This window comes from Echiichthys vipera (assembly GCF_963691815.1).
Source record: "Echiichthys vipera genome assembly, chromosome: 17".
Classification (NCBI taxonomy): Eukaryota; Metazoa; Chordata; class Actinopteri; order Perciformes; family Trachinidae; genus Echiichthys; species Echiichthys vipera.
Window position 1 is genome coordinate 7656960 of NC_139842.1, and position 27175 is coordinate 7684134.

The 27175-nt window shown below is 42.6% G+C and overlaps 1 protein-coding gene across 1 annotated transcript; it reads right to left on the bottom strand.

Annotated features, from left to right (window-relative positions):
- Positions 1 to 4105: 4105 nt before the first annotated feature.
- LOC310959766 (uncharacterized protein) lies at positions 4106 to 24573 on the bottom strand. Its single transcript, XM_083931225.1, has 19 exons — positions 24051 to 24573; positions 21827 to 21932; positions 19674 to 19722; positions 16435 to 16479; positions 16241 to 16329; positions 15884 to 15980; positions 15564 to 15703; positions 14570 to 14742; positions 14381 to 14484; positions 13734 to 13904; positions 13216 to 13379; positions 11925 to 12030; positions 11743 to 11806; positions 11577 to 11619; positions 11194 to 11487; positions 10712 to 10861; positions 7562 to 9715; positions 5822 to 5915; positions 4106 to 5704 (listed from the first exon to the last, which is right to left on the bottom strand). The coding sequence occupies exons 1-19, from the start codon at positions 24214 to 24216 to the stop codon at positions 4361 to 4363; spliced, it is 5553 nt and encodes a 1850-aa protein (XP_083787351.1). The 5' UTR covers positions 24217 to 24573; the 3' UTR covers positions 4106 to 4360.
- Between the last annotated feature and the right edge of the window lie 2602 nt (positions 24574 to 27175).

Below are 27175 nucleotides of genomic sequence, written 5' to 3' on the forward strand. Positions count from 1 at the left end.
GAAAAGGAAGACAATGCAAAAAAAAAGAGAGGCTACAATAAGCACACAGGAAGAAACAAAGCGCAGCGGATGGAGAAATAAAGAAGGATGAAAGAAAGCGTACCTCGTTTTCTGATCCTCACCACACAGGGAGAGCAGAAGGGATGTTGCTCTTTATTGCTACAGGGTCCACCTGTCTGTGTGTCCTTGTCTGTGTGTCTGTGCATCTGTCTGCCGTCTGTCTGTCTGTGTGTCTTTCTGTCTGTCTTGCTCATATTTTCTAATGTGCCTTTGTGTTGTGCAGGGTCACTGCCCTGGTGTTTTTCACATCTTAATCTGCAGTGTATTGTTCTGTGTGACTACCTGTCTGTCTCCACTGGTCTGTATCTGTCTGTCTGTCTGTCTGTCTGTCTTACTCATATTTTCTAATGTGCCTTTGTGTTGAGCAAGGTCACTGTCCTGGTGTTTTTTACATCTTAATCTGCAGTTTTCAGTTCTGTCTCTCACATTTTATGCATCTTTTATCGCCTGTCTACCACATACAGATGTTACTTCTGCTACTGTCTGTCCGTCTGCAGCATCACCCCTTTTACAAACACAAGGAAGCACAGACTGACAGACAACCAATTTAGGCTAAATGAGATGGGTGGCAGGGAACCCGTGAAGTTTATCGGCCATCTTGGAGGACACGCAGCAGTGCACAACAAGCCTATGGGAGATAATACCTTTTGTTAAAAAAAGCACAAGAGATGCCCCGACTGTCCGGCGTGCACCCTCCGCCCAAGGTTTGGACACAAGCCAAGCCGGGCATCCCACACGACCAGATTTCCTCTGTTCAAACCCAGCATGCCTTGGCACGATAACGAGTGACTGCAGTCACAACAGCAAAACAGAGAAGAGACAGGGAGAGACACAGAGAGGCTGGATCTCTGCCAGGTCTTCCTTGTTGTGAGTTAATGAAGCAAGAAAAGCCTGGATACACTTCAAGCATCAACTTTCACGAAACACACACTGGGCACTATACCCCGAGGCGGCGCAGACAGCGGGCATATTGAACACATCTTTCATATTTATTTTAACATGTTCCCACCTCCTGCAGAAAAAAAACCCTCACAAGGCATACAGCCACCAACCTGTTCGGAAAACTGCACGTCTTTGTTTACGGTTAAATCGTGTTTGTTTGATGTCTCGATTAATGTTTTAGTGCTTTTCTAGTTAAAGCAGGATCATGGTGCAAAGAGGAAACAGTGAAAGCCAAGAAATGCATTTGTCGGGGAGGTGTTGTTGCAATCAGTGTCTGGCCGACTGTCTGAGATTTAGGGATGTCAGGGGGGATGGGAAGCCTACATGGTGTCGGAAATAAAGGGTGGAAAAGAGGAGGAAGAGGAACTGGAGATTAGAGAGATGACAACAAGCAGAGGAAGAGAGACAAAGAAGTGCACCAAGATGGAGGAAAGAGCATGTTACTTCAGGGGTAATTCATTAAACACTTCATCTGTAAAAATGTTTTTTCACCAGCTATTGTAGTCTGTATTTATTGATAATATCGGTTCAAACAATATAAGTAGTTGAATTGTTGTTGAGTAATAAATGCAAAATACACAACTTTAATCATGCTGAAACATAACTATCATTTGTAACCATGTTTGTTTTCATTTTTGTTTTGTTTATAGTGGTATGTCTCAACTTCAGTGATGTAGAAATAAAAAGTCCCAGACCTTTCAAAAGACAACACAAAGACCAAACTGTTCATGCAGAAACAGGGACAGACTGCAACAACTTCAAGAAAAGAAATCCATCAACCCTGGAGCCCGATGAGTGGGCCAGGAAGCTGAGCGACTGTGAGAAACAGCACAAGGTTGTAAGGTAGAGGTTCTGAAAGCTCACCTCCGGAGTGCAGAACAGCTTATTGCCTTAAGGACCTCTCCACCAGGCTGGAGACAGAGATAGATAGACAAAAACTTTACTGATCCCAAAGGAAATTCAGTGAAACAGAACAAGCCTCCCAGAGCTCTTGAAAGAGAGACCAAGAAAGAGAGAGCTGCCCATCGGCAACAACTGGAGACGATCAAGCTGAAAGGGTGAGTGAGGAAGTTATTGGTAAGCTGGTTGCCAAGCAGGAGACCCTCTGTCAAACGATGGAGCGGCAGTTAGAGGACCTGAAGGTAAGACCTCAACCAGGCTGAGAAAAAGCTCAGTCAGTCCCTCCAGGCAGAAACTGCTGAAAGAACAGGAGAAGACCCTTGTTGCTTCACAGGCCCTCCAACTCCTGCTAGAGGAGGACGTCTTTGAGAGGAAGGTGAAAAAAAGAGGAGCTTTGTGTGGAAAAGAATCACCTGCTTTTCTTGATTTGAGGAGGAAAGGTCCACCTCTAAGAGACTCCTCCACCTCAGGACAGACCCATGCTGTGTGTTCCTCTTCTTATCCACGAGGGTGTTCTCCAGTGCTGCCGTTCAACCGCGTATCCCACCAAAGCGTGAAATAGATCTGTTGGTCCACCTCGCAAAGCGTGAGTGTCCCATTTTATATATTTCTCGCTAGAAATTTTAGCCAACAAAAGGTGAGGGTTAGGCATGAAAAACACTTGGTTAGGATTATGTGCATGAATGCAAATTATAGCTCTCAAATATTAAGTGCATATAGCATCCACCAACGTTACCCATTAATCATAGACTGCCTTAATAAAAGGTAATGTTCTATTTTAATAGACATTTCAATACTACATAAGCAAACTTTGCAGCAAGGTGGAAAAACAGGTGCTTGTGATTGAGAGGTGGTTGTGCACCATAGGTGCGCACATGCTACCCCTCTGGCCTTTTGCTAGGTGCTCTGTGAGCTGCTTTTGATGTAAAAAGTCATTACATTTGTACATTTTTGTGTATTGTTTTTCCAGTAAACCCTTGTGGTCTTGTAATGTTATTAAATGTCATGGTCACAATCTTAACATGCTAAAATTTGCCATAACACTAGTGTGACAAAAAAATATGTGGAAATATAAAATAAGGTGGTGCAGGGGGGCACGGTGGTGTGGTGGTTAGCACTGTCGCGTGGTGGTTAGCACTGTCGCCTCACAGCAAGAGGGTTTCTGGTTTGAATCCCGGGGCTCTTCTGTGTGGAGTTTGCATGTTCTCCCCGTGTCTGCGTGGGTTTTCTCTGGCTTCCTCCCACAGTCCAAAGACATGCAGGTGTTAGGTTAATTGATGACTCTAAATTGCCCGTAGGTGTGAATGGTTGTCTGTCTCTGTTAGTCTCTATGTGCCCTGTGATAGATTGGCGTCCTGTCCAGGGTGGACCCCGCCTCACGCCTAAGGTCAGCTGGGATCGGCTCCAGCCCGCGACCCCAATAGGGACAAGCAAATGAAGATGGATTGCTAAAATTAGGTGCCTACTCGATAAAATGACGATATGGAAGTCAGAAATCAGAGATAAGATGTAGTGCAAAGTCCCTCCCCATCCAGTGGACCCCATAGGACCTTATTTCAGAAAAACACAAAAAACTATAAAGGCAACAGTTTTGATTTTGCTCCAACTTTTCATGAGCTGAAATCAAAGCTCAAAGACTGTTTCTGTATACACAAAAAGCCTATTTCTCTCATATTCTGTTCACATATTTAAATCTGTGTTAGTGACCACTTCTCCTTTGCTGGGATAATCCATCCACCTGACTGGTGTGGCTTTTTACAGAGCCTGATTATTGCACAGGTGTGCCTTAGGCTGGTCACAATAAAAAGGCCAGTTAGAAATCATAAGGACCCATGGCGATACGCTGTATTACAGAACAAAACAAACACATTTCATGGATGTTTCTTTTAATTTCCTTCAAAACAGGAACAACTAAAATTTCCTCTGGTAAATCCATCCAGCAGTTGTTTTTTAAATTAAACATTTACAAAAAAAAAACAAAATACAGCACAGAGGTAAATGTTCACAGTATGTTATAAATTAATCACAAACTATTTTCAGTAGTCTTCTATACGCACTCCTGTGCTTCTGTGAGAGGCAAATCAAATTACTGACTCACTTTTGTCTAAATGTAAGGTTTCCTCCATGCAAACTGTAACAATGCAGCTTCAGTAAACAACCGTAGTTGGTGGCAGCCATGAGCAAGTTTAGAGGCATGTGCAATTTCCTTGAACTTAAAAAAATTCAAGAGGTTTAAGGTTAACATTTGCTTTCAGTCACATTCATTTTCTTGTATTATATATTAAAGTGCTTTTCCTTCACAATTTGTTCACTTTGATATACAGTAATGCATATTCAAGATGAGATGTCTTAATGTGATACAAAAAGTATCCTGGGAAAATAAAATTGAAAAATTGAAATCCAGGCACTTTTTGGACAGAGAAAGGAAAAACATCATTCAAGTAAATTTATTTTTCAGTCAAGACCACATGACTGAGCAGAGCGTGGTGCGGTCGTCCACCTCTCCGCTGCTCTCCTCTGCCCTCCCATCTCTGCTTCTCTTTGAGGTCTTTTTCTTGTGTTTCTTCAGCAGCTCCGGGGCGGCTCTTCTCTTCTCCCTTTTGTGCATCTTATGTTTCTTCTTCTCCTCTTTTCTCTCGTCGTCCCTGTCATTCCCCTGGCTTGCTGATGAAGTGCCGCCGCTGGGCCTCTCCCCTTCCTCCAGATCTCTCCCTCCCTCCCACTTAGTCTGTCTGTCCGATTCATCGGCTTTGCCCTTCCATCGACTACCTCCTTCTCTCTCAGCTGCTGTCTCTAGATTTTCTCTCCTCCCTTTTCCTTCGTTCATTAAGTGCCTCAGCTTTCCCTCCACTTTTTCAACCTTGCTGTGATTTCTACTTCTGTTCTGTGTGAATTCCTGACCAGGGCTTCTCATTCTGGGCTTACTGAGCTCTGACCCGGAGGGGAGTGAGTCTCTCTCCTTCCCTTGGATGTGAGAGAGGCAAAGCGGGGAATGGTGGGTCCCTGCAGGTTTGTCTTGGTGTCTGTAGTTCCCTGATGGATCTTGATGATTGTGGTGGTAGTGGGGAGGTTCTTTGTCTTTAAATTTGGAGTCCAGTGATGTGTCTCGATATGATTTCTGTGTACTTTGATCAGGTGGTTCAATAGCGTTGCTTGTCACGTTTCTTTCCCTGTTTCTGCAGCCAGAGAATTTGACGCCGGGACCGGAGGAACTCTTGTTGCCGCCCGGGTCACCCCCTTCCTGCCTGTCTCTCCTGTCTGTGTGATGTGATGTCGAATAAGAGTAGGAGTGAGAGGAGGAAGGGGGATTCCTCTTCTGGGCAGAGGCAGTCCTGCTGTGGCCCCTCTCTCTCTCCCGGTGTCTCCCTTTCTCTTCCTCCCTTGTTCTCTCTTTTGATCTTTTGCTCTCTTTCTGCCTATCCCTCGGTCTCTCTCCGTCCCTCCGTCTCTTCATGTCCATCTCCATCCGTTCCCCCCCCTCTCTGTCTGTACACAGGGTGCTGTCAGTTCTCTCCTTGCCGCTAGAGGGAGCCACACTTCTGTTTGAAATGGACAAAGTGGATGGTTTCTCTCTCTCCTTGTCCCTTCCTCTTTCTGTTGCTCTAGCCTTGTCTCTCTCCATTTCCACTGACCTCTCTCTCCTTTCGTCATCCTCTGATTCCCTGTTGGTTGTTGTCTCTGCTGTCACAGACACGGATGGCGAAGGCAGAAACATCGCAGGAGCATCCGCTTGAACTTTGATCACTCCTTTATCCCTCTCTTCTTCCTCAGACGCTTCCTTCTCCAATTTGGAGAGAGGGACCTGAGACAGAGAGTGAAGATGTGACTGAGATGTCATGCAATTTTTGCTCAATCCGTTCCTGTAACTCATGATGCGTTCAAAATAATCTGGGTCCACAGACTGCACTCACTTACACACCTGTATGAGTTTGTCCTCTTTGTCTGGAGGTCTGTCCTGGGTGTAGTCCTCCAGAATTTTCATCACTCTTTTCTTCTCCTGATGATCCTCGCAGCTACTGACACACACACACACACACACACACGCAAATCAGAATTAGATAAGTCTGTTCATTGAAAGGTTTTATGTGTAGTGAGGAAATCATTTTTTAACTGTGCCCTAAACCCAAGTCAGGTATTTACCCGATGAGAGTTGATTAACATGTTAATAGTATCATTGGTTGCAGATGTTCGGGGTAGACAAGAAACTGAATAATAACAATTTATAGCCTGCATTTTTTCAGGAAAAAATTATTCAATGCATTTATATTTTGTATTTACCTCTCTATGTCTTAGTTTTCATTGTTAGTGGTGAAGCCCGTAATATTTCACTCTCTTTAAAAGTAATAAGCGTATTAAGTCACAGCTAATACAATCTGAAAATGTCCTTCCACTGCTGGTTGACATTATAAGCTCACCTGGCAAAACTATTTTATCATTTTCTGCATCTTTTGACAGCAGATCAGTTTTAAATATTGCATGGTGTAATGGGAGAAGAAGGAGCAGCCACAGCGAACTGTTAAAAGTGTAATTCCAGCGTAAAATCATCCTGTGAAGCGGATCTAACCGATTTCTCTGTTAATAGTTGAAAAAACTGTCTTGATGGCTTATTTGATGTATGTAAGTGCCGAAAAGACCATGGGATGATTTTACGACGGAATTACACTTTAAGATGGCACGGATCAACCGGGGCCAAGTGTGAGTGCGCCCTCACATTATCATTAGAGTGTGAAGAAGTAACAAAGTGTCAAAGAGCTTTATGTATTGTGCTGCAGCAATATCTGCTGAAATTAGCATGCTAACCAGCTAGCCCCAACCTGTCTTGTAACTTTGCTTGTGCCTTGAAAGGCAGTGAGTGACTGCAGTGTCCAGTCTACCTTGTGAGAGGATTAAGAAGTGGAGCTGCCCCGGCTCACAGAAGCTGTACAAAGTTTGCCGCTTCACACCTAAAACTAAAACGACCTACACCTGAACTGAGATTCTGCGTTTATGAGACTGATACAGTGCACGGGTCCCCGGAGAATCCAACTTCATCCAGCTGTGTGCAGCAGGTTTATGTGGGGCCGCTCTCAACTCTAGCTTAGATCACCTGGCTGGCATCGGCCTGCCTGTCCCTCCTCTCTGCTGGCTGTTGGGTCTGTGTTCGCTCTGCTGAGCGAGTAATCTCCGCCGGGATGGAGCTAGACTCTCTGGGGACCCTTCCATTTGCAACAGTCTCTAAAATACAGAATCTACTTTTTGAGGACATTGCGAGGTTTATTGCATGTCTAACTGTACACAATCTTAAAGATGTACTCCATAAGATTTTCATCTATTTAATTGTCTTTTAAGTTTCTTTATATCAAAGAGCGGTTGGTCTGCAGACCTTACTAGTCACTAGAACTTCCACCTTGTGTCAGGCTTATAGTAAGGGCAGAAGTGTAATAGCAAGATTTGTGTGTGTAAGGATTTAAGAAGGTGGAGAGCTCCGAGGAACAGGCTCGCCTGCAATTACATCTTACTGCGAAAGACACGCTAGAAATAACGTATCTCAATTCTTATGGAGTACAACTTAAATCATGAAATTCTTGCACAAGATGAAGAGGCTGTCCCCTAATTTTTGTGGTGGTCAGTAGCTACACATTGCACCTTTAAAGCGTATTTAAAGCAGAAGCATTCTGACCTTCCATCATTCACCGGGGTGTTTGGTCTGTCATGATGGCTCCCCTCCATCGGCTCTTCCTTTGGGTTTGACTCCCCCAGGGGGATTCCCCTGTTGTCTTTACATGTTCTTTCTCCCTTCCAGGTACCTGCGACTAACTCTCCCATCACTTGTCCTTCCTTTCCTCCCCTCACGCTCCTGTTGTTGTCTTGTTCACTTGACACCTCTTCTCCTCTGCTGGCCTCCATCCCGTCTCTTTCATCCCATTGATTTTTACTCTCCTCCTTCTCCTCCTCCACACTTCTGAGGGCGCTATGACACAACTCAATGTTCTCCTCTTTTTTCTCGCTCGCAACTTTTTCCAGCACCTCTGCCTCATCATCTCTGAAGGTGGCTTTCTCCCATTTCTGTCTTGCCCCTCCTTCATCTGGTTTTATTTTTTCTTCTTCTGTGAAGCTGCTGGATTCCTTTCCAGTTGCCTCAATGTCTGTCTCACCTCTGTTCAACTTCTTCTCCTCTCGATTACCAGCCTTCTCGATTTCTTCCTCTCTTGTGACACTCTCTATATAAGACATGTCCTGTATTTCGGTTTTCTCTTCCTTCCCTTTTGCTTGCAAATTTATGTTGATGCTTATCTTTTTCTGTTGTTTCACCTTTACTGATCCCTCCCAGATGTCTCTTTCTGTCAGAGGGAACGTTCTCCTCTTTTTATTCTCTGTGCTTGGTTTCTTTCTGTCGAATCGATTTGGGGATTCACTCTTGCGGCTTGTGGGGTCCTCTGCAATATCAGTTTTCTGGCATTTGCTGCTTTGAGTGCCCACAGAGCTTCTCTCCAACTTCTCCTCTCCTTTTCTTTTTCTATTCTTCTCTGATCTTGAGTCAGAAGCTCTGCTGCCTCCAGGGTATCTGTCTGCATCCACCCTGCCTGCCTCTCTACTCGGCTTTTCTTTGTGCCGTCTCCTCACATCCTGCCTGGAGTCTGAATGTTTGCCTCTTCTCTGTCCTTTCTCCATTTCCAAATTCCTTTTGTCTCTCCTTTTTCTTTCATAGTCTATGTCCAAACATTTATCTGGTTTCACACTTGGTTGAACTGATTCCCGTGCGGGGCTGCTCTCCTTGCAAGCATTTGGTTCAGTGTTGTGCCTCCTCTTGTCCTTTCCGCTCCCATCGGTTGAGTCTGCAGAATCGGGGGATGATGACTCCTCTTCATTTCCATCCATATGTTTCTTCATGCTCTTTCTATCATGTTTTAAGGAGCTGAGGTTCTCTGAAGTCTTTGTGATTAGCTGCTTTTCATCTTTACTTCCTTCTTGCAGTTCCACTTCCTCACTGCCCTTTGTAAGTGTGATACAGCTATACTTCTCAGTGCATCCCTGCTTATAGGCGCCTGGCTTAGCTGCGTCATCTGATGGTGTGGAGCGTCCATCACCGGATGACTGAGATGGAGAGGAGCGACTGTCACTAGACAACTGAGATGATGTGGATCGACTCTCACTTGAAGAGCGAGATGGCGTGGATCGGCTCTCACATGAAGACTGAGATGGAGGGGAGCGGCTGTCACTGGCTGACTGCGAAGAAGGGGAGCGGCTGTCACTGGCTGACTGCGAAGGAGGGGAGCGGCTGTCACTGGCTGACTGCGAAGGAGGGGAGCGGCCGATCCGGGCAGTGCGTCTACCTTGGAGTTGGTTGCAAGAGTCCGAGTTGGCACGTGAGTATTCAGCACTTCCTTCTCTGTCCCCCAACTGAGGAGGAGGAAGACTGAGGAGGGGAAAAGGCATCTGGTGGAAGTGTCCGACATAGCTGCTGAAATACTTATCACACCACTCTTTGTAATCCCTTTTCCACCTCAGGTAGCGCTCTCTGTCCAACTCCTGGTCACTACACAGATTTGCATGCTGAGGATACAGGTAACCAGCTAAATTTACCCCTGAGCCTCCTGTCTCCGTCTGGGAGTGTCCCCCTTGCCTCCTGGAGCTGGAGCTGCTATGAGTTGATTTCTTATGGTGATGCCGACTGTGAGGGCTGTTTTTGCGGTGATTTGAAGGTGACTTGGAATGGTAACCCCCTCGAGGTGAAGATGACGAGGACGTTGCGGGGGAACGCTTGTAACCATAGCTATAGGAGCGGGAGGAATGACTGTGGCGGTCTTTGTGGCGGGAGTAAGTTGAGTTGTGCCTGAAAAGGAAAAGAAAAACCATTAAGTCGAGGCATTTGTCCCACACATTTTAAGGCACTATTACCTCGTTATCGTTTAAGTTGTTTCTAGCTCACTTCCCTGTCACCTTGTCTTTGAAAGAAATACAGCACTTTACTACATACACTTAAAGGGGAATTTCTGTATTTTTCAACCTAGACCCTAGTTCCTCATGTATTTCTGTGTAAATGACGAATGGCAACAACTTTTTTTGCTGCAGTAGTGAGCGTGATTGCTGCAGCCTGGCCGACGGGAACCGTAAGCGATTGGGGCATCTGCGCACCAAAAATATACGTCCACTTAAAGTGTTTTGGTTTTTGCCACTGACATGCTCAGATTGTTGTTATAACTGTCTGACTAAATTATGGAAAAATGGTGAAGATGCATTCTAAAATCTCTAAAATCTTGACTTAATGACTTGTTGCCGGTAGACAGTTGTGTAGAACTTGAAGGAGTGAGAGAGAGATGGCTTTGTTGAGAAGCGTAGCTTAGTGACGTATATTGACGATCGCTATTGCCTCGTTCGATTACATTGCGGCCCAGTTTGTGGTGGCCAGGCCACAGTCCTTTTGCTAAATGCTGGACCAGTCAATTAGTCACTTACGCAGAGTTACATGGAGACATGGGGTCCAGGTTGACAAAAGAAAAGAAAAAGAAATTCCCTTTAATGTGCCGTTTATTTTACTGAAAGTTACATTGGATATTTTGTCCAATGTGAGAGAGAGAGCACTGAAGTTGAACTGTAAAAACATCCCGCTCAGTATGTGGCTAAAGGGATCTTTATCTTGATTATTTCTATTATGTGTTTAACTTTTTTAAAAATGACTACCAGTACCAATAAATTGTTCGCTCTATAATATGTGCATTGCAGGTGAGAACCTGAGGTTCAGTTTGGAGATAGGGCAACACAATAAATCTAAGAAAATCAAATAAATCTAATCTAAAAATAGAATTAAAACAAACAAAAAACAAAATACCTTATTCTGTCATGGGACCGGGACCTGGACCTGGCCCGGGATCTGGACCTGCTAGAAGAGCGAGAGTAGGAGCGACAAGTCTTGGACTTAGAAGACTTTGAATTGGAACGAGAGGAGGAGTGTCTGTGGGAAGATCCTCTGTGAGGTGACCTGAGTGACAAAGATAGAGGAGTGAGGGGAAATTAATGTTTCATATTATTATCAGATTACTATCATCATACTACAATACCTCTGCAGCTAAATCTGTTTGGAAAACCCAATACCCAAAGTAATCTCCTTAAAAACAGAATCTGCAAGTTTTAACAAGGCCACTTTAAAGTGTCTTTTGTTGCCTGGAATTGAGGTTAAGACGAATTCACAAAAGAATATTGGCAAATTCATTCTCCATACAACTACAACAATATGGTGAGTCATATGGTTTAAAACATTTTTAGCAACTTACAGATATCCTTTAAAGGGAATGACTGCTTGGAAGCCCTTACCTTTCCTTCTTTCTCTGATGCCTGTACCACTCCTTGGGGATGAGGGCTGGGATTGAGGTAGAGGGGCACAGAGAAGGGATGGGGGCACCCTGGAGGTTTGGGAGGGTCCAGACGGGCGTTGTAGGTGGGTATCCGTGGGGGTAAGTGCTGAGAGGCTGCTGAGCGGTGAGGAATGTGTGGAAATGGGGGGAGGGAAAGAGAGGTGGAGGAGTTGCTGGGTATGAGATGGGAGGAAGCTGCTGGGGGTTAGATTCGTTCCGGCCTCCGGTTGGACGAGCTGAGGAGGAAGATAAGCTGCAGGGGAAAGAGGAAGGAAGAAGAAATAATAAATCTCGAATAAGTGGGCAAAGTCCAATACAGACTTAAACACATGCTCAACTGACCTTTCCCAGCACATTGATGGCCCAGAGTGTCTTGGTGCTGGACCTGTGGATTCAGGGAAAAGACGGTTTAAGCAATATTTCTCACATAAAATGACAAAACACATGATGAACAGTATAGACATGTAATGAATGGACATGAAAGACACACAGCTTCTTAGGCACTCACCTGAGGAGGGCTGCTGTAGAGTCACACTGACTGCTGGCTGCTCTACCACTGAAGTAAGGTTAACCTGAGCAGACACAAACACCACAGATTTAATGCAGAGAAAATTTGCATCTTGCGCGCGTGTGTGTGTGTGTGTGTGTGTGTGTGTGTGTGTGTGTGTGTGTGTGTGTGTCCGTCCTCACCAGTGGTTTCAGCTGTGATGGAGCTTCAGCGGGGTCTTTGGGTGAGACCGGTACAGATGGGGCGACAGCAGCCACTGAGTCATCGCGTGTGTTTTCTTCAGCCTCTCTGGAAAAACAGTGCAGACATCACAGTACCACATGAACACAACATCAGGGTGATTGTTCACCAGTTCTTCAATCTCAAATCCAATGTGCCATATTTTGATTGCACAAAATTCAACTTCTGCAGGTAAACAGAAATAAAGTTTTCAGACCGACGCTACCAAATGATTTATTTAGGTTTTATAATATTTTTTAATGTTAAAAACCAACAACAATTTCATGTTTCTTTCCTAATGTCAGTCCTGTGAGGAACCCTATGCCACACTCAGGCCATCATTTCACACTTAAACTGTAAAAAACAAAAACAAAACAAGACCACATATTATTAAAAGGGCAGTTTCATGTGAAAACAAACTTTAGAGGTAAGGTATGCAAGGTACTTTTCCCTGGAGACATCTGTTTGCATTTTAACACCTGAACAACATCAAATCTCCTTCTTCATCCTCTTTACAAAAGTGTGAGTCTGTTCTTAACTTTTCTGCCACACAGCCAACGGTTATGACTCAGAATACATTTGTCCTCACCGTCACCTTTTTACATTTCTGTCGTCAGACAATGTAACGAGTATGAAATTCTCATTTATTCAGAGAAAGAAAGATTTGACCGGCTTAGTGTGGATGTCAAATTAATTTGTTTGTTGAAGCTGCTGAAGGCAGGGCGAGGCAGGTGTCATTGTCCTCACCTCATCCCATCAGCAGTGTCAAAAACCCGAAGTGCTATATGAGCAAAATGGGGCTTTCAATTTCTCTTGCCAATATAGATAATTGTTTGTTTATTAAGTATTACACATTCCATATGTAATACTTTTTGTCATTTTAACAAAATGCAGTGTAGAAACGCAAGAGACATTTGAATCACTTTGCCTTGTACTCCAGCAGGGGGTGTACATGAAATGCCACCATGACCAGCTGCGGATTCAGTAAACTTCAGTCTTTGGTTGTTCTCTTTGATAATGTGAGCTGGAGCAAACGGACTATCCAAACACCAAATATTCTGAGATGGGTTCTTTTCACCACAGATGGTTAAATCACAAAGAAGATTAGGCCATTTGCTGCCTTAATTGTAATCCTTAATATTTCAGTCCTGGGTGATTTTGCATTTAAAAAAAAACATTAAATTCTTCAGGATTAAAACTTTAAAGAGAGACAGCAGAGCACCGCAAATCATTTGACTGTGCGAATATGTTTACGTGTTTAGGGACTCGTCAGGTATCTCGAGGTGGCTTTGCCCAGGCTCGAGGGACGTGCTTAGCGTGTGTGTAGCAGAGGCGGGGCGTGTTGCTTTCGGCGGAGCCGCGTAAACCTGAGACGACGGCGGTGTCTCTGCAGCCTGAAAGTGGTGCAGGAGAGGGTCCTAAAGAAGGACGAACAGAGAATATAGAAGAAATCAGGATATAACAGATAAGCAGGTGAAAACCATAAGCAGAGACATAATAATTAACAATTAAATCAACACGACAACATAGATGACAATATATGTACACATTTCTTATCAGTTAAAATATGGAGAACGCTGTTTAAATTGTGCAGTATACTGTGTTTTCTAACATTTGTGTCAGGGGTTTTTTGAAGAGAACTATCACTCTGAGAATAGACGACCTGATTGTGGAAAAAACCCAGCAATTATCCTGTTTGCTCCTGAGTCACCCATGTACAGTGCTACTCTTATTTCTGCCTACCACATGGAACTCATCATTATGAGGTTTACCTGCTGTCTGGAGGTTGGTAGGAGAGGTTTTTTGGGCTGGATTTGCATGGTGAGAGGGGGCAGGTTGGGCACAGGGCTCGGCATCGGGGTTGGATTTTGGGATTGGGAGATAGAGCAACCTCTCCTCAGACTTTTACTGGAGCCTTGCTCTTTTTTAAAATTGTCCACAGCCTGTGTTAGGAGAAACAGACGGACAGAAAGTCTGTGTATGAACTATTGACGGAGAAATCTGTAGAGTCGCTAACAGCCAAACGTTGAATAACACTGATTAGCTTAGCTTGGGGCAGCACGGTGAAGGCATTAAACCGACTTTTTTAACCACCAATACTGCTAAAGTAACACCAAATCCCTATATATAAAACAAAGTACCAACAACGTAGTTAGTGAAGCAGGGGTTTATTAAAAGAGAAGTAAAATCCATTTAAGTCGATTACCAAATGCAATCCAAAAGGAAGGAGCCATCCGTGCTTCGTTTTATGTGTAGGGACTCTTCCCATGCTACTGCAGATGTTTGGTGTTTTTTTGAGCAGTATTAGTGGTTAAAAAAGCTGTTTTAATGCCATCACTGTAATGCCCCGAGCTAATCATTGTTAGTAATGTACGGCTGTTAGCGACTCTCATGTTTATCCATCCATCTGTTAATTCACCTGTCTGAGAAATTTATTGGCTATCAGGGTATCAGGTGAGACATCTGATTGGTTGCAAGTGGGGCAGACGTGTTCCTCGGAATCCAGTAAGGCCGTGCGAATACCTGAGCAAGCGACAAAGACGGTTGACATGTAAATATGGAGCCTGCAGCACCTGTAATCGGTTCATATGTTTTGATGGACACTCACAGTCGTCGCAGTAGCTGTTTACACAGCAGGGTATGTTCACGGCGTCACTCAGCAGGTCGTGACAGATCAGACAGAGTAGTTCCTCAGGTACTGGATCCTCCTCGTCTTCCGATTCAGGCCGCTCCCGTGAAAGGAACGGAGGTCTCTCCTTCTTGCCAATGGCGTACGCCTGACTACGGACAGACAATAATATACACACTGCACATTTGCTTTTGATGCATTTAGAGGATGCCTTTAACCGGAATGATTCAAGAAGTGTGAGTTTGAAAGAAGGTTGGTGTGAACAGCAGTCTTGCTCATTGTGCCAGTGATGACTCAGTGATCCAGGCCATAAGATATCTACAATACTTATACTTAGTATAGTTAAATATTTGAGGGAATTTGCTTATTTGCTGTCCAAGAGTTTAATGAAAAATAATATCAGTCTGATGTGTGTATTTGTTTAAGCGAACATATGATGCTCATTTTCAGGTTCATGCTTGTAATTTGGCTGATACTCATATTTCACTCATACTGTCCGTCTAAATATACCTGTATTCACCCTGTCTGAAATGCTCAGTTTGACCGCCTGTCTCTTTAAGCTTCCCTCCTGAAATAGCCCAGTCTGCTCTGATTGGTCAGAGTTTTTCTGGGTCTTAGGCATCTGCACTCTGCACCCTCATTATAGCTAGGGAATTACTGTAACGACACTATAGCGCCACACAGTATTTATGTAGCACCTCTACCTGCTTTACTGAAAAGATATGTGTTAATTTGTGAACTTCAGAGGTGCTGGTGGATGGAATTTGTCACGTCTGGATAGATCCAGGCTGGCTCTTTAAAGTACTTATGCTAACTTAAGCTAACAGGCTGCTGGCTGTAGCCCATATGTTTAACGTACAGAAAGCGGCATCAATCCTTTAACTTCCAGCAAAAAAATGTACAAGCGTATTTCCCAAAGTTTCAAACCATTCCCATTCAAGAAAAGATATAAATATTGACTCTTTTGTCTCACGCGTCTATGGCAGGAATCGCGAAACGTCCACAGTTGGTCAGCATGGCTCCCTTTATGCTGGGATCGTCCACCTCTACCATGAAGGAACGAGGGATGCCTGTGCTTTTCTTTATTCTCATAGGGGCCTCCATGTTTTTATCCTGTTGTCAAACACACACATCTACATTTAAGGCTAGGTGTACAGTCAACACCTAAGTACATATTGGAACTCAGCATACAATACAGTGCATACACACACAAATGACTAAAATATGTACCGGATAGCAGAAATATAAAGACTTCTAGACTGCAACAAGAGATACCACATGCCCTGCTCTTACCCCAGTGTTGGGACAGTTCCTGATGTGGTGTCCAGTATTTCCGCAGCGATAACAGGTGTAGTTCGCAGGGAGCACAGTACCAAAATTCTTGTTGTTACTAGTAAGAGAAAGAGACATAGAGTGGAACAGATAAAAATAACTGTATATAGAAGCAGGGAGACTGAAAAACATCATAAATAATGTGCATAATATAGGAAGAGGAACAGAATGACAGAAAATAAGGGAGGAATATAGAGTGCTGGACAAAGATCAAGTAAAGTAATGGATGCGGAAAGAAAAAGTGAGACATGGAGATAGAGAATTTAGGAAAAGACATGGGGATAAAGGAGATTTGATATGATTACAGAAGTTACTCACTTCATGGAGTCATTGGTGGACTGATTATTCAAAACTTTGAGTTTGTCCTCTTCTGAAACATCCGCTTCAGCCATGTTCACCATCTGCATCTACACATTTGTCAGGTCAAACAGGAGGATCAGCGTTTAATTAAAACTGACTTGCATGATCCAGCAAGATAATGTACAATAACAGACAGAAAGGAGGGAGTATACCTTGGCGAAAAAGGGTAAGGCTCTAGAAGAATTCTGGTCATCCATCTGTTAGAATTAAACACAATCAGTTTCACTGGCGATGAGAGCATCCAGGTTTTTGGGAAAAGACTTGAGAGCTCTAGTTTCATAAATATTGTAAATATTTGATATTTAAATAAACTAAGAAGGGTCAAAGATTTGCTCCAAATCAAGACCAGTATGTCCTGCCAATCTTGATGCTTTACCCCGTACCATTGGTTGTTTCTTTGCTAACATGGGGGTACAGTAAGCTCTGAATGTAAAATATTTCCTTTATAACACTTTGAGCGGAGATCCAGCAGTGATTTCCATACAGTACAGAGTGGATAATACATGTCTGTTCTCATCCCAGGATTACTGCCTCAGCACCTCCAGCCACCTCTCATCCCTTGCTACCCCGAAAATGAAGAAGCCAAGGATATAAGGCTCCCTGGGATTTTTCACCTGTAAGGCCAGCATTTTGTTTGATAAAAAGCATATTTTCTCTAATCATCTAATGTCTACATGACAGAGGATGAGGCAGTTTTCTATGAATGGCAATGTTGATCTGTCAGCCCAGACTGAAATATATTACGCAAACATCCGTGGTACCCAGAGGATGAATCATAATAACATTTCCATCAGCCTCGGCTGTGTTTAGTGCTAATGACCAAATATTAGAATGAACAGAGTAAGATTAAACCTGATTAACATCAGCATGTTCGCATTGTCATTGTGAGCATGTTAAATGCTCACATTAGCATTTAAATAGAAATAAATAAATAGCATTGAGAAATCACATCACATACAGACAGTCAAGTATTGTGAATTTTGCTCAAATATCCACAACTAACATATAAATAAATCTTAAATATTATATACTTTAAAACTTAAAGTTGCAACTTAAACCTCAAGGCCCTTGTTTCAAATCGTTTAAAATCCAATGTGCTGGAGTACAGACTTACTGCACTATAAATTTTCAGTGCGACAGATCTTCCTGCCCTGCTGTATTAAAACTCAGCCACATCTAATGAAAAAAGCTATTGTGCTGCATTATGGGAAATGAGGGAGCCAGTGTTTTTTAAGCTTGACCCATACTAGTGCAAAAAGTAAAGATACCTCTTTCTCTGCTGCATCGATTGTAACTATTCTTTTTTAAATGTCGTTCCCCAACTATGTGAAAGTGCAATACTAAATCGCTAAAATACTAATTTAAGCTTGCACAATGTCCAGTAAGATTCCAGCAAATGTACTATTTTGTAAAGTTTAATTTGTCTTTCCTGTGAAGTGAAAACATCCGGATGTCAGAAACCGAACATCTCCAAAATGTCTTATCTGTGTGTATTACCGTCATTCTCTCCAGTGAAGTCAAACACATAATCAATACATAAGACAGCTTCATACAAACAACTTTATTGGCAGAGAAACACACACAAAAAAGAAAAAAAGATTGTGTAGTCCAACAGACTCAAAGTACTAAGAAGAGAAACCAGAAAGAAAACCAGGTCAGTGTACACTAATTCAAGTAGAAGCTTTTGAGGTGTGTTGGTCCGACGAGAGCATAAACACTGCAAGGATCAACCAGCGTAGAATAACAATGGCGCACCACTTGATGTCTGAGGAATGGGTTTAAGAGAGGCAGTGTTTATTTGCTCTGACATGAAACATGAAACCTTATAAATCCAGCCTTGATTAAAAGTGCTTCTTACTCTGAAGTAAAGGAGGTGGCGTACAGTTTTTATTTCAAAACAGTCCAAACGCTTCCAAGATATTCATGTCTTTACTGAATTTGATGATGTATTTCTCCAGCATGTGTTCACTTCCCCAGAGTACTCTAGTATTTTAGATTATCCTTATATCGAGTATTTTCTCGAAGACGGACTCCAGTCCTATCTGGGGACTGGGTGAGATCCAATATACTAAAGTACAAACTGCCTTTAATGTAACTTAAAGCCTTACACCAGCACAAGCTGTCAAAGGAGGTGTCTAATATACATCTCTGAATGTTACCATATGTCTGTGAGCAAGTGCAGCAGCCAATGGAGAAGAGGCTACTGGGCACTGACTGTTAGCAGCTGATAAAACAACAGTTGAGATTATCAGATGTGAATAATTGGCCTGCACGATAATGTATGACCCGCCCCAAGCAACTCCTACCACCCACAGATAGATACTAAATGATTTTCTGGTGACCAAGCAGCTTGTTAAATTCACAGCTGATAGCCTTTATTAGATATAACATGTACAAATATACTTCCCCTTATGGTTAATAATACAGCACTGGCTAAATTGTATACGTCCCTTTTCTACCTTGTACACAGTCTAACTGCAAATACTACTTTTTTAATGGTATTTTTTAAATTAATTGTCATTGTAAAATATGCTTTATTTCAGAGCAGCAGCTCCCTGTAAATCAAATCCTATGAAGCACACTACTTCCTCTTTCCAACAGGAGCTTACACCGCGATAGAGGAAATAGAAGCTTTCAATGATTTAGATCATGTTTCATTTTGTGTAAACCAATCACAGCGAATCATGCATGCAACTACTGTTCAAGCACAGATATTAGGCCAAGTACTAGTGAGTGTGTTTACATGCAGAGCAGTAAGTAACTGGAGTACGGTCTAAACCCGTTTAAGTGAATAACCGTGATATTGCAGTTCTCCCCGTATACATGAGAGGGGAAGAAAGGGAAGAACAACGGGAGTAACTCCGGGACAGCAGGTGGCGCTTTTCCTCCAGTTGACAACACCAACTTGGAAAGCGGGGGAGAAAATGGACGCCTTTTTGACAGAATTATGAAAGAAATAGCTCTTCTAGTAGTGAGGTTACTTGCTATGGTGAAGTCCTCAGTCGGTTTAAAGGTAAAGCTTGTGTTGTTGCTGGGTTTTTTTGACGTTTTTGACAGTGATGCTTCCTGATCTTTTGTATTTCCGGGTCATAAACCGCTGCAGCGGAGTTGGGAGGGGCAGTTAGAACCTAAGGAGACTCATAACCCGCGCCTACCCCGGTTACGGTGTATATATGGGCGAATACTCAGGTTATTAAAAGGAGTTACCTAGGTCTGATAAACCGGGTTATGACAACTCTGATTTTAACCTGGATATGGTGTTTACATGGAGTTTGAGAAACCGTGGTATTGTCTTAACACAAACATAACCGGGTTTTTAAACTGCATGACTGTGTGTGTCTAGTGGGGCTGCAGGAGAAGAGGTGCAGTGGGATTTGGTTTGGTTACGTACTGCTTTGAGGGCTCCAAAGCCTTGGTGAAGCTGGACGTTTGATCGGTCACTGAAACACAAAAAGAAATCATGTTTAAACCAGTTGTCCATGACAATATAACACCCTGGAAACTGGGGGGAAAAGTGGATCACTTTTAATTAAAACCAGCCTTGTTGTGGTTTAGAAAGTTTTTAAGAGCAGTCAGTGGGAACATTTCTTAGCTTGACCCTTACTGTTTGATTCTAAAGGGCACCAAAACCTGTTTACTGTTGGTGTTTTATTCTGCGTCATTACAGCATCAAAACCCCAACGTCTGGCCTAGCTAACTACAATAAGATATAATAATAGCACTCCACCCTCTAATAAAATGACCCATAAGTCTAATTTATAATCACTCATTTCTGTTTTGTGTTTACAGTGAATCTTCCTTCTTTCCTTTAGTTGAGTTATTTATTTATTTACTTGAGTTTAACGTCAAATGTGGATGAACAAGCCTTTAAAATGACTCCAAGTAGAGGCTTACTTAGAAGCCCTTTGAAGCTCAGTGACTGTCAGTCTGCTTGTGCAGGTGGAGAATTGATTTGCTGCATTTAATCTTGTGGGCAGCGTTGCACCACTCTTTATCCCCCCTTCCTCTCCACCCGTCTGCATGATGCTGACGGGGCTAATCACATGACCGCTGGTCTGTTCCAGTGAGGTCTTTTCCAGCTTTCCATGCATAAAACCCACACCACTGCCGGCTGTCCTGTCTAAGCCTGACTAATATCTGGGTAATCCCTGTGAACGTCACCATGGAGTTACAGTTCTACTCTTTCCTCTTTTCCTGTGAGCATATTTTATCTTTATTTTGCATAGTGTTATGCAAAAAAAACCCTGTTTAATCAACTGTCTTCAATCAACTGAAAGATTCAGGCCTCTGTGAGGATGTTTATAGCATTGTGATCCTGCAAACACATGCTGCTTCTCAAAACAATCCCAACAGGCAAAGCCATCAAGAACCCCTTTCATGTTAATTTGAACTTTACTTTTTATACCACTTAAAGACACGAGATTAGAGCATGGCATCTACATTTATTGTAAAGAATGTAATGCAGGCCTTTAAAGAAAATAAAACACATTTTAGACAATGATTTACAATCATTTTCTTAGTTATAAATGTTCTTATTATTGACGCTAACGACTGGGATCCATCATCAGCTTCTCTTTTGATTACAACATGATTGTTGTAACAGAACTCTCATTTTTATATTACAATGACAGGTAAAATGATACTTGTTGGAGTCTGACACCACAACTCTAAGGGCCCTTTCACACCTAGCTTGTTTGTGATCCGGGCTCAGATTGAGCCGAACCAGGATTACAGGTGTGAAACCGCCCCCAGACTAACAACTTGGTCCACAAAAAGAGTCGGTCTTGGTCAATATCAAATCAAAGCACTGTTTGGTTTGGTTCTTGTATGACATTTATTTAGAAGGTTCGAACTTTCGGACCAATTACAGAAGTTCTGGCAGGCAAACTGAGCTGCGGTAGCACATGAGGAGAGGAGACAAATGTTCAACTGACTGTTTAACTGGTCTGACGACTTCATTAAGAGTCGATTGAGGAAAAACTCACAAATTAAGACACTTTTCAATAAGTAGAGGGAGATGGAGAGAGAGAGAGAGAGAGAGAGAGAGAGAGAGAGAGAGAGAGAGAGAGAGAGAGAGAGAGAGAGAGAGAGAGAGAGAGAGAGAGAGAGAGAGAGAGAGAGAGAGAGAGAGAGAGAGAGAGAGAGAGAGAGAGAGAGAGAGAGAGAGAGAGAGAGAGAGAGAGAGAGAGAGAGAGAGAGAGAGAGAGAGAGAGAGAGAGAGATCCTCTACAAGCCAATCAACATCAAGTACCAGAAGATGCAGCTCACCTACAGTAGGTGATGACGACACAACATAGGATTGTCATGTATAGTTATTTAGTGTGTTTGCATTTTTTTTGTGAAACCAAAACTAACTGGATCACATGTATAAAATGTATCAAAAACGCCACCCTTGGCAGGTTTCAGGCGTAAAAATAGCCTACAGTTAGACTTCCAGGTTACAGGTGGTAGCAGGGTTTAGTCTCTGCAGTGGCAGGGCTACCAACACTAATAACAGAGTAGGAATTCAGCTACAGTAGGTGCCAAACCAGGATGTAAACTTACACGTTGCGGATCTTGCTGTTTGAGCTGGACTTTGCACCGATGATTGGGATTCTCCTGACGATGACGGAGGAGCCTTTGGGGATCGAACCTTCATCATCTGTGTACTCTGAGAGGAACAGACGGAGAAAGTGAGGGTTGAAAGTGTTATGGAACAGCGCACACAAAATGATCTTTGTGTGGTAATTGCTTAACATTATAAATCTCAGAAATCTCTCTCTCTTCCAGGCTGATTGAGAAATCATACAGTTAATGTGAGATTCACTGTTTGGTACAGACTTGCAAGACCAGTCTGGGACAGACTTTGGTCTTGGCTTGATAAAATGATGATTTCTTTCATTAGCGAGTAATCTTCCCTTTATATATTTTTTTCTCATGAATTGATCGATATACAGTCATTAAATAGTATAAATTATGAAATATCGCAATTATCAAGAGCTTGTTTTGTCTGACCAAACAGTCAAAACCCAAAGATATTCAGTTTTCTATCATAAAGGCTGAAGGCATTTTGCTTTAAAGAAAAGAAAACCCTATTCATACCAAGAGTTTTTTTTCCGTGTAAAATCTATTAACAGAGAAATTCGGTAGAGTAGCTAACATCCGGATGTGGCTAACAGTGATTAGCTCGGGGCAGTACAGTGAACGCATTAAAACGGCATTTTTAACCACTAATGCTGCTCAAAATAACACCAAATATCTGCAGTAGCATGAGAAGAGTCTCTACACAGAAAACAAAGCACCAACGATGTAGTTAGCGAACCCGGAGTTTATTAAAAGAGTGTTTTGAAAGACTGACCAACTGACCCTGGTACCAGCTCCTCTCATAGTAAAGTCCATTCAAGTGGATCACCAAAGTCAATCCAAAAGGAAGGAGCCCATTGGTGCTTTGATTTATGTGTAGGGACTTTTATCATGCTGCTGCAGTTTGGTTTTATTTTGAGCAGTATTAGTGGTTTAAAAAGCTGTTTAAAGCCTTCACCGTACTGCCCCGAGCTAATCAGTGTTAGCCACGGCCGGCTGTTAGCGACTCTCCTTGATTTCTTTGTAAATAGTTGAAAAAAAACAAAAACAAAAAAAAACCCTCTCTTGATGGCTTATTTGATGTATGTAAATGCCGAAAAGAACGTGATGATTTTGCGCCGGAATTACACTTTAAGTTTCTGTTGATTGTCTAATCTATTTATCGAGGGTTAGGGTTAGTTGTTTCAGCCGTAGGTGAATAAATTATACATTTAGTTAACTCTCATGTGTATATCTGCTCATTTCAATGGGTCAGTAGGATCATTTCTGATGTGATGCGAAAGATTTTAGATACGATACATTTCTTAAAGCAATACAAAAAAAAGACTAATTATTCTTTTTATAGCCTGGTAAACGGTCAATACTTGCAAACTACTCTAAATCACAAATTGGGAATCAAACCAAAGTGAAGGAGCACATTTCCACACTTTGGATCCTGCCATGTGGTCTTCAGGGATCCAACTGCAGCATGACACAGCAGCATGACACAGCAGCATGACCAGTCTAACTCTCTTAACCCTCCTTTAAATGCGCAATACTCTCTTTTACTTGTTGTTTTTTGAATTCTTCTAATGCAAACTTTCTACAAACCCTTACAGAGCAGGAGTTGTATGTGCATCTTTCCCTTACACAATGGGTGGGTTGCTCTGTCTGTGGAAACATTACTCAACTTATGATACTGACACACTCTGATGTGATGCTTATCATTCATAACTAATCATCATGTTTGATCCGCATGCCTTTCATTTTCTTTCTGCCTTCTTCTGATTTAATGAAGTGACTTTTTATGATGTTTCGCATATCGATGATGATGGTGTGTGTGTGTGTGTGTGTGTGTGTCTTGTCTTGTATCTTATGGTCATGACTATGCTGTGCTCCTACCTTACCTTTGCTATTTTTAACCTCTCCTGGGACGTCTACATGCATGGCACTGACAGGGCTGATCCACCACCGCCACCAGGCCGTTTAACTACGGGCATGAAGCGTACATGGAGCAGGAATGTGGCCCATTCATTAGACCCTTTTTGTTCTTTGCTCGACTTTTCTGGACCCCCACCCCCAGTCAAGCCGAAAGAGGTGACACAACCCTCTCACCGCACAGCTGTCAAACGTCGACCACGTGTTTTCTTTCAAAGTTCAAAAACTGTCAGGATAAAAAAAACACACTCTTAATATCAGTCCATACGTGATGTTTGTTTTCAATTACCTTCTTTGTTCTGGGCGTTTGTGATCTGCAAGTCGCAGTCGCCTGCTCGGAGCTTCTCCCTGCCCATGATCTGCCTCTTCAGGTCCCTCAGCGTGATTTGCGGACCGTCGACAACCACCGTGTCGTAGCTGAGTTTGGAGGAGAATTTATAATGAACATGAGTCATGGTGAAATGTACCAAAAGCCTCTCCTTACACTGTCAGAAGTCCGACAGCAGACAGTTTGTCCCCGGTGACAGAACACCTTGTTTTTGTAGTTGCTATGGGAGTATAAAGTTAGCTATGATGTTAGTTAGCTACGTAGCTGGCTGCGTCGAGTGTCACCGGTCTGCGGTTAACACGCCAGGTCGTGAATGAACAACTCCCCGGTAAAGTGGCGTTCACTGGATGACATTTGCCGGCGTCTGGTGGAACAGCAGCAGAGACTCAAAATAAAGCGCACTCAACCACTTTCGACTCTAGTTTGAACTTTCATTCCTGCTAATGCTGCTATCTATCTACCCGAAGTGTCTGCTGACAGAAACCACCAGCTGTTTCCACAAGCAACGGCTCGTCAGCACAGTGCACGCTCCGTCTGATGCTGCGTTCATGTGATCCCCGTACACTCCGACTTTCAAGTATCGGCGTTACTATTGCAAACACATCCCTCGATATAGTCGGTATAGTTTTATAGTGATTGTTGGCCTGGATGTATTGTTCAGTTTTAGTTTAGTTTTATTTTACATATAAACAATATACAACTCATAATGATAAGACTTAAAGGTAGCCTACATGTGCGGGTGCAACAGAAACCTTTGCAGGCTTATATGAAAACCACAGCCCCAAAAAACATTTGAATATTTAAATACAAAACATCACTGAAACATGGTAATTGTTTTATGCTTATGTGTTTTAAGAAACTGTCGATTTTTCAAAGAAGTTGTTATATATCTGGCGTTTTGTTTATTCTTTGCAAAAGCTTTACTAACATATAGGCTACTATTGTATTATCGTATTAAGGTAAAGTGACATACTGTGATTGTTCTGCAGCTTCGAAAAAAAAAAAAATAGGCCAATGCAATTTAAGCATGTGACAATGAGAAGTTTGAAAAACAAATGGTATGATGACGCACAATATCATTTAGTCCGGATAGCATGCTGAAAAATAACATTAAGCTAAGCCCTGTCTTATGCAAAATACAAGAGCAAACAATCATTTGTGATAGCCGGATGTCTAAAATCCCATATTACTATCTGCATGCCTACCCCAATATCGCTGTCCAATTTAGGATTTAGACTTTTACAGATTTTCTCAATACACTTGAAGGCAGCACTTTGCCTCTCTAGGCGCTGAGCAGTGCACCTGTTTGAGCTCAGGGGACAGCGGCAGTCTGGCTCTAAGAAAAACAGATTTACACCCGATAACGATTACATACATGCTTTCAGTTGTGCACCTCTCTGTTGGAGATCTGACGTGTGACAGTCTTAGGTTGAGGTTGATTTTTAAACTGCATTGCTGTCTCACCAGGAGTCACACTCCAAAGCAGCCGAACTCACTGATAGGCCTTCACTCACTGACTTTTTATTCACAATTTATGTATTTTTTTTGTACAATCTTTATAACTAAACAAAATTGTTGACTGCACTTTTTTTGCTTGTATGAACCTAATTATCCACTAGATGGAGGCAAAGCTCCATCTCTGTGTGTGTGTGTGTGTGTGTGTGTGTGTGTGTGTGTGTGTGTGTGTGTGTGTGTGTGTGTGTGTGTGTGTGTGTGTGTGTGTGTGTGTGTGTGTGTGTGTGTGTGTGTGTGTGTGTGTGTGTGTGCGTGCGTGTGTGTGTGACACGTTTGGTCCACTATCTATGGTTTGGTCCCATAGCCATGGCAAAACATGCTTGATTGTCCTTGACTGAAATCAAACCCTGTGGTATTTGACTCTAGACTTTTATATGCAAACCTCTTCTCTCCAGTGATGGAGGCTGTTTGAGGGGCAGGGGTGAAAGAATAAAAAAGTGCACCAGCTGCATGCAGTGGGGCATCAGAGCGCAGAAAGTTCTCTAGCATAGGGCATTAGAGTGAGTGTGTTTGATGACAGTATCCTACAGCCATGAACTAATGTCCCAAATCATTCCTAAAATCCATGACAGTTGTATTTAATTTAAGTCTTCATACCAGTAATTGCATTCTTGATAAGTTGAATTATCTGCATTATTTAATACAATTCAATTACATTCTTCACTGTAGAAACATTCCTTATTAATTTCAATAAATATTCTTAAGGTAATACACTGACTTACACTTTTGTAAAAATATTCTTCTAACCTTTCTTGCAGAGAAAAGTGATAGGCATTCCTCTCTCATGTTTGTACCATAGAGTAAGATGGACGGCTTGACAGCTCCCCAATAGTGAAGCCAAAACATCTGGATCCCCCCTGGTGGCTGGCTGCAGTATAGGTCATGTTAGCAGATGGGACATGGGCCAAACTAAAAAATCAAAGTACACCTCATATATATTTTTCCCAAAGGTTTTTTTTTTGTCGATGTAGATGGTTCAAGTGATCATTTTTCTGATGCAGTTGGTTTTTAAATTAGTATTAAAAAAAGCTGTGATCCACTCATGATTGGTTAGGCGGGTGTATGGACTCGACTGCAGTGACGTGACTCAACTACCCAATCACTCCTGCACAGACTCTGGTTGCAAAACTACAACATGTCAGCCCCCATATCCGAGATATTTTGGCTTCACTTAAGAGGAAGTGGAGCCGCGTCATCTGTTGTTATAGTTTAAGGTTTGTATGGTAGATAAGTAGATACAACTAGCAGTGGGTTATGGTAAATGGTAAAATGGTAAATGGACTTGTACTTATATAGCACCTTTCTAGTCTTCTGACTACTCAAGACGCTTACACATTACTTGTCATATTCACCCATTCACACTGACATTCACACTGATGGCATCCACATACCATCTAATCTAATGTAACCATTCACACCACATTCACACACCCATGCGCAGCACGGGGAGCAATTCAGGGTTCAGTGTCTTGCCCAAGGACACTTCAACATGCGGACTGGAGGAGCCGGGGATCGAAACAACCGAAACCACCGTTATCTTAGCTTAGCATAAAGAGCTAACAAAATAACAT

Excerpts from the sequence above, each read along its gene's own strand:
- LOC310959766 (XM_083931225.1), bottom strand. The coding sequence starts at position 24,216 with ATGACTCATGTTCATTATAAATTCTCCTCCAAACTCAGCTACGACACG. Across the intron at positions 19,723-21,826 it reads AACAGCAAGATCCGCAACGT|TGACCGATCAAACGTCCAGC; the intron begins GTAAGTTTACAT and ends TTTGTGTTTCAG. Across the intron at positions 13,380-13,733 it reads TACCAACCTCCAGACAGCAG|GACCCTCTCCTGCACCACTT; the intron begins GTAAACCTCATA and ends GTCCTTCTTTAG.